Source organism: Salvelinus fontinalis, chromosome 13 (assembly GCF_029448725.1).
Source record: "Salvelinus fontinalis isolate EN_2023a chromosome 13, ASM2944872v1, whole genome shotgun sequence".
NCBI classification, from domain to species: Eukaryota; Metazoa; Chordata; class Actinopteri; order Salmoniformes; family Salmonidae; genus Salvelinus; species Salvelinus fontinalis.
The window spans coordinates 49106023-49113616 of record NC_074677.1 but is presented as its reverse complement, the minus strand read 5'-3'; the positions used below and the strand labels follow the sequence as shown (position 1 = coordinate 49113616).

The following is a 7594-nucleotide window of genomic DNA, read 5'->3' as shown; positions in this document are numbered from 1 at the left end:
ATCTTTAATGACCTCAGAGAGTCAGGACACCCATTTAACGTCCCATCCGAAAGACGGCACCCTACACAGGGCAGTGTCCCCAATCACTGCCCTGGGGCATTGGGATATTTTTTTTTTTTTTAGACCAGAGGAAAGAGTGCCTCCTACTGGCCCTCCAACACCACTTCCAGCAGCATCTGGTCTCCCATCCAGGGACTGACCAGGACCAACCCTGCTTAGCTTCAGAAGCAAGCCAGCAGTGGTATGCAGGGTGGTATGCTGCTATTTGAGACTTGGCCTCGTACTCTGCAATGGTCAAAAGCCTGAGCTCCAACATATAGCTCTCCGTGCTTTCATTTGGAAATGACTAACTTTATTTGTTCATGCTCAGGTTGACTTTTCCACAGAATCACTCTTATGGACGCACATGATAAATCACAGATCAGATCACATACTGTAGGTACACATTTGCTTGGTAATGTGGTTGTACACAACTAGAGTTCAATTTGAAAGTGATCTCTGGGACAGGTTTCAATAAAACAAGTTATCCAATGTGTGTAACATCCTGATAGAATGTGTGCTGTCCTCAGTGAAAGTGACATCTGGCCATATACATAATGCAGTCTGTCAGTATATCTGTCAAGTGTCCTGAGCAGCAACAGACCCAGGCCCAGCCCCAGGCCCCAGTCTTAGCTCAGGCCTAGCCCTTGCTGTCCCTCTCTACCCGGTGCCATCTTCCCTTCTGCACGTTATCAGGTAGTCTTAGACCAGTGACTGGATAGACTACAGACTGTTTACTGCCAGCAGTGGCAGAATTACCATTATGCAAAAAAGGCAATTGCCTGGGGCCTCACAACACCAGGGGGTCCTCCTAAGAAAAAAAAGGCAAGAAAAAAATCAACAACATTTCTCTGTTATCTTACCTTCCTCTTCCACTCAAGGCTTATACTGGGCTGGGCCTCAAATTCTGAGAACTGATTCGGGCAGGGCGGGTTTCGTGCTTGTGTGCGTACCTTTACTACTGCTCTCTCTCAAAAGAAGCTGCAGCCAGCCACTGGCGGTGCCAGGATTCCAATATTGGCTGCGCCAGAGAAATGTGTGGCCATGATGAAATACATTTTTCTATCATTCGGGAGAATGATGATCCACAAGACCACGACAGGCAGGCAGCGCATCTCAGTATCAGGAGAAGCCAATAATTCCAATGGCATCTGTTAATGTCAATACATCCTAACAAAATACACTAAATGACTGCCCTGTTAATGTGCCTTGCTGGACCTTGTGAAATCTCGAAAGTAGACCCATAGGGCTAACTGATCCACATGTTTTCCTAATGAGGCATAGTCTCGATGCGGTTATTTTGGAATTAAACATGGACATATGAGTAAAGTTATTATCTGAGACATAGTGCCACCTGCTGGGTAAATGTGTCCTTCCTGTAAGGTCCATATCTATCCCCCTGCACATTCCTGCCACCAAAACGTCAAGATAGTAAACGTACTTACAGGTTATGTAGCGTATGTTTCTTCATTTGTAACATTGTGTAGTGTTTTCAGAGGTAGTATCCAAGAGTGGTGGGGGGGAAATAGTTTTCCCGGGGACCAGAGTTTTTCCTGATCTGGTAGGCTAACGTAACCAGGTAAAACTCCAGACCCTAGTTGTAGGGTATGACTGTAATAAATCAGCTTTATTTTTTTCTAATCAGGTCATATGGTTTAAAAAAACAACTGTGATTGGACAATATAATTTACAGGGCTGAGATGGTTGTATGCAGGGTTGCATCATGTCGGCCTTTGGATCTGTAATTAAAAAGATACTCATACAGCATGTCATCACTATTGTGTTGATTGATTCATTCCAGTCAATAATTCTGGATTAAAAAGGTCTTGGTAGCCAAGCCACCCGAAGTGTGAATATAAACCCCATTTGATCACATTCACATTTTCTCAGAACAAAAATAAATGGGCCTATAAGTCCATAAAAACATGACGTTACGTTACCCCTGGCCCAGATGGGATCAGAGTAAACAAGCTAGGCTACCTGCAGCTGTCGTTGTCATCAGTAGGCTACAGACTGAAGCACAGATTAGGCCTAATTGTGCATGAGTTGACAATTTGTTGTCGCGCCAAGATCAAGTTAGTCATGTGTTTGTCTAAATCAAAATAAGGAATGCTGTAACAGACAAGGCCTACCATCACTTGTTGTTAACAGGTAGCCTAGCGGTTAAGTGTTGGGCTAGGAACCTATTGAAATCATAGAAAGAGCATGTTGTGTCTCAAACCGATGACAGGCACAACACAAAAACATCAGATGATGTAAAAGAGGGTCTAAGCTGAAATATGAAAAAAATAGGAGTTTACGAGTTTTTAGATAATTGACGTTTAATGTAAAAAAAGGCAATTTGTATATACATTTTTTTAAACTAAATGATAAAATTGACAGTTTTTAAATGATATCAATCTAAACCATTTATCTTTTCCACTGAAGAAGACATGGATGTCTCATGGCATGGTGGGGTAGATGCAAAATAGATCAACTTTGAGCACCTTTATCTCTTGAATGTTTTGGCATTCAGGTCCAAAAAGTCACTTTCTGACCACTTAGCACCAAGCTGTTAGCACCAAGCTGGAAAACGTGAAACAAACAACAACAAAAAAATATTTGTCACATCCATTAGTAAATCCATTTAAATGCACTTTTTGACAGCACCTCTTTTGATTTGAACGAAACCTTTCTGTGTGAAAGGTTTCGTTCAAATCAAAAGAGGTGCTGTCAAAAAGTGCATTTAAATGGATTTACTAATGGATGTGACAAATATTTTTTTGTTGTTGTTTGTTTCACGTTTTCCAGCTTGGTGCTAACAAGTAATGAATGATCAGGGTACACCCCTCTGCTATGTGTTCAGTGCTATTTCCTTGCTTCTGCGGATATAAGACATAACTGGTATGACTTGTTGTGATGCATTCCCTTGACCCAAGACTAATCTTTTATGTATTGTTTTATAAACTTAATAATAATAATCCCTCTTGGTATATCATAAAACAGTGTTGCAAAATGCAGGCTTATCAGGCAACATTTCCTCGCAAATTTGTCATAAGCAGAAATATGCAAATGATGTCAGAGAAATGTAAAATTAGGAATATGATTATTGGATATGAATATCTGGTGCGTTTAATCTCAGATGTGTCAGGATGTCCCTAACTCAGAGAGTGGGCCTGGAGAGAAGCGTGGAGCTGAGGAGTCTCCTTGGAGCTCAGACAACTTCTCCCTGGAGGTCATCAGCTGTCTTGACCTTCAGTAATCCCAATGGTAGTTCACTACTACTACAGATATAAAAAAACACATGACAAGAAGAAACAATATTTTCACATAAAGGTATAATGTCAAAAACTGTTGTGTATGATATTGAGGATATGATTGCTGTCTGTCTTCGGATATGAAGTGGTTCGTCACTGAGAGCAAGAGCAACTGTCACGCCCTGACCATAGAGAGCTGTTTATTCTCTGTTGGTTGGGGCGTGATAGTGACTAGGGTGGGTCATCTAGGTGTTTAATGGTTTATGTTGGCCTGGTATGGTTTCCAATTAAAGACAGCTGTTTATCGTTGTCTCTGATTGGGGATCATATTTAGGCAGCCATTTCCCCTTTGTGTTTCGTGGGATCTTGTCTACAGATAGTTGCCTGTGTGCACACCAGTAGCGGTTCATTTGTGCGGTTGTTTGGTGAGTTTCTGTTTATTAAAAGATGTGGAACTCTAAGCACGCTGCGCCTTGGGCCAATTATTACGACGACCGTGACAGCAACAAGAGTTTCCAGAAGAAGGGTTTGATTGGCTGGGTGCTGGAGAGGGTTCAGTGTGTGAGAGTGGAGAATTGGTTGTTTCTCCAGATTTTAATTACAGTACAGGTACTGAAAGTGCTTAGTGGAAATAAATAGTCAGGTTATGTTTAAATTCCATTTTCAGATTGGAATTTTATTTCTTGCTTTGCAGTTCAACAATAACCAGGACATATTAGGTCATTATAATTGGTCATATGTACATGTATAATACATTGTAGATAAACATGTGTCTGTAACAATGATTTGTACAAACAGATACAATTGATTTTTGTCACCTCTTCTTGTAAGGGTGAGTGTGATGACACATTTGGTCACTAGAGGGCAGGGACATGTTATTTATGGAAGTCATTGCAGACAAAGTACATAGTTTGCAAGTGTCTGAGTGTGAATGAGAGTATTTTATTGTGCGGGTACTTTTTGAAAAATGTCATTCACTTATCATGAACTATTGTATGTACAATATGAGGTCACATGGTCAGACAAACAAAGTCTACAAATCCAGTGGACAAATTACACTACATTCTGATAAACAGCCAACAGTAATGTCTCATGGTGTGAATGTCACATGCCATATAATAGCAGCACAGGTGAGTGTATCTTGGCAGCACATGTGAATGTGGGGGTTGATGTGAGCTAATAATTGTCAAACAGTAGGTCAGTTATTTCTACTGGGTCACAGATTGGGCTGTCGGCTGTGACAGGAAACAGTTATGTTAATCTGAGGACCACAGGAAGATGTCACGACACCAAAAGGTTTAGAAACCACTGACGTCAGGGAACCTATGCCCAGTGGAACTACATCAACTGGCTGTTGATGCAGGGGTACATTATTTAAAGGTGGACAGGTATCCCATATGGAGCCGGGATGCCTGGATGACACATCCAGATGTCCTTGTATCCCCTCCGCCAACCTCCTGGAAGCCATCCAACATACTGTACCTCTGACGGGACATTCTGTACCTTTTAGGGATGAAGACACATATACATACATTCAAGTAAATCCAGCCAGGTTAGTCACTAATTCACCACCAGTGGGTCTGCAACAGAAAGGATCACCAAAACATTTAACTGCCTATGTCTCCACCAGTTAGCTGGGAAATGATCAGCACGGACACAGCTATTTAGACAGTTAATATTGACTCGGCTATGTTCTCTTTATCTTCTTGGTATGGGTTTGTTCTCCTTTGTTTTAAAAGCTGGTGGTAGATAACGTATCAGCCATTTTATATCATACTGTACTAGCTACTGCACAACTGTCTCTCATTCACCTTTATAAAGTGTCCTGTATGTGTTACCTAGTCCCTATCCAGTGTGTACTGTATTTTACCAGGTCTGGTCAGCAATGTTGCTGTCATTGGTCTTCTGAGGGGTGAGGCTCTTTCCCTCTGGCTGATTGTCTTTAGGGAGGGTGTCTGTGTGGCCATTGGTCAGATGAGTGTCTCTGTGTTCGCTAGAGAGGGGCACTTGTTTCTGCAAGGACACACAGATAGTTGTGGACATGTGTCTCCACCGCGGCCCCCTGCAGCACAGCAGCTCCCCATAGGCCCTGCGGAAGTCCCTATTCAAGGCCGGGTACAGGATGGGGTTGACAGCGGAGTTAAAGTAGCCCAGCCACAGCACCACAGAGTGGGCAGTAGTAGGGGGGTTAGTCTCTGCCCCGATGCCCATGCAGGTAAAGAAGGTGTAATAGGGGAACCAGCAGATAATGAAGGCCCCCAGAACTGCTGCTAGAGTCACTGTGGCCTTGTGTTCCCGCGCTGTGGCCGCCGCTGATGCTGTGGGGGCGAATGAGGGTGTGGCAGCTCGGATACACCGTACCTGAATGGATGGATAGACAGGTTAAAGAGGAAGAGGGTCAGCAGATGGATGACTGGAAGGATGACATTAATAAATGGATGGAACTATAATAGCTACTACTAATTATTCCAGTACTACTATTGCTGCTCCAGCCATAATTACTATTATCACTACTATCACTGGTAATGATACTACCACACAACAAATAAATATAAGGAATAAAATGAACCTGTTTGCGTGCTATCTGAAAGATGCAGTAGTACATCCCGCACATGACCAGTAGTGGGAGGTAGAAGGTGCCAAAGGCATCTAGGAGCACGTAGTTGTTATGCCACTCAAAGCGGCAGGTGCGTCCCTCCTCCACCTCGTCCCAAATGCCCCAGTCCAGGTTCTGCACCCTGAAGTCAGCCGTGTTCCAGCCCAGGTGGATGGGGAGGAAGGACATGGCCATGGAAGTGACCCAGATGGTGGTGATGGCCAGGGCTACTCGGGGAGGGGTGACCCTGCGGGGGTAGCAGAGTGGGGCTGAGATGGCCAGGTAACGGTCCACACTGATGGCCAGCAGAGTCAGGATGGAGGCCGTACAAAACATCGCATCCAGAGACACATAGATGTTACATAGGGTGCCCCCCAGGGGCCAGTGTCCACTCCGCAGCTCCAGGGAGGCAGAGAAGGGCAGCACCAGCAGGCCCAGCAACAGATCCGTTACAGCTAGCGACACAACAAAGCAGTTAGCAGTGCGGTGCAGGCGGCGGCTGAGCCCCACGGCCAAACACACCAGCACGTTCCCGCCGATGGTCACCACGATGAAGGACACCAGAAACAGCCAACGGAGTGCCGTGGAGATCATGGTGTCCCTCCCCCTGCACTAGGTCACAAGGTCCAGCCCTGCCTCCACATCAGACCTACTGCTTCTGTCAGCTTATCTGCTCCTGCAGGCAGGACTACAGACAGGACTACTGCACAGAATCCAGCCCTCTGCTTAACAAGCTTGTTGAGGACTTGGTATAATGACAGGGTCCTGTCAATTCAGCTGTCAGTATCCATCAGATTAATGAGGGCTTGACACTGTAGGGGGATGCTGTATTGCAGCCATCTCTTTTTTCATCATTTCACAGAAGATGTCCTCTTTGAAGCTGCCCTGGTGTACAAAAAACAAAACAATGGCCATTAGGCTATGTTGATTTCAACATGATAGGGCATTACTAGACTGATGTTAAGTGGTACGAGGTTAAGGCTGTGTTGGATAACATAACAGCCTTTGCATTGACCCATGAGAAAATTATCATTATGCAAATATATAATATATATATATTTTTATGTATGAAAATTCACATCTCTTAGACTACAAAACTGAAACAATGGCCCTTTGGTGTCTAATATACAGTACATGGTTGAAATATCAAAGGTCGTCCTTCACTTCATTTAATAATTGTTTTCTTTCATGATGGTAATTCAATTGCACATCATGTGAAGGAGAAATGTTAATGAATGCACTTGCTTCTGATGCAGTGTGGTGCTGTTTGTTCTGGAAGAACACCAGAACATTCCGCCAGCATTAGCTTGAAGCTTAGCTAAAGTCTATCTGCAGGCCTTCTGAGTACCCAGCTTACATATTGGACCCAGAACCCAGGAGTCAAAGATGACCTAAAGGCCTACTCAAAATCTAACATTGAAAATTAGGAAATGGCCACCAGACAAGGTATTGTTTTATAAACCATGTTGAGACATCATTAGCACTTCTTAGAATAACACATCACATTTGGGCTCTAACATTAGCTTGGACTTGTCCAAAGGTACTGAAAATGTCCATGTTCTTATGGGATTATGTTATAATTGGCTCAATGGAGACAGTCTCTTGTTTACAACCAGTGACAGTTGTGTTGTTCCCACTAGCTGCCCTCCCTCTACAACTCCCTAACCCAGGTGAAGTACTGTAGCTAGTGTTCCCATTACAGACAGATGAAACCTGGCCTGAA

General features: G+C 43.7%; 1 protein-coding gene across 1 annotated transcript; it reads right to left on the bottom strand.

Moving 5' to 3' along the window:
- Window positions 1-3930: 3930 nt before the first annotated feature.
- Window positions 3931-6752, bottom strand: LOC129867806 (histamine H2 receptor-like). Its single transcript, XM_055941306.1, has 2 exons — window positions 5845-6752; window positions 3931-5636 (listed from the first exon to the last, which is right to left on the bottom strand). Exons 1-2 carry the CDS (start codon window positions 6463-6465, stop codon window positions 5142-5144), a joined length of 1116 nt encoding a protein of 371 aa, XP_055797281.1. The 5' UTR covers window positions 6466-6752; the 3' UTR covers window positions 3931-5141.
- Between the last annotated feature and the right edge of the window lie 842 nt (window positions 6753-7594).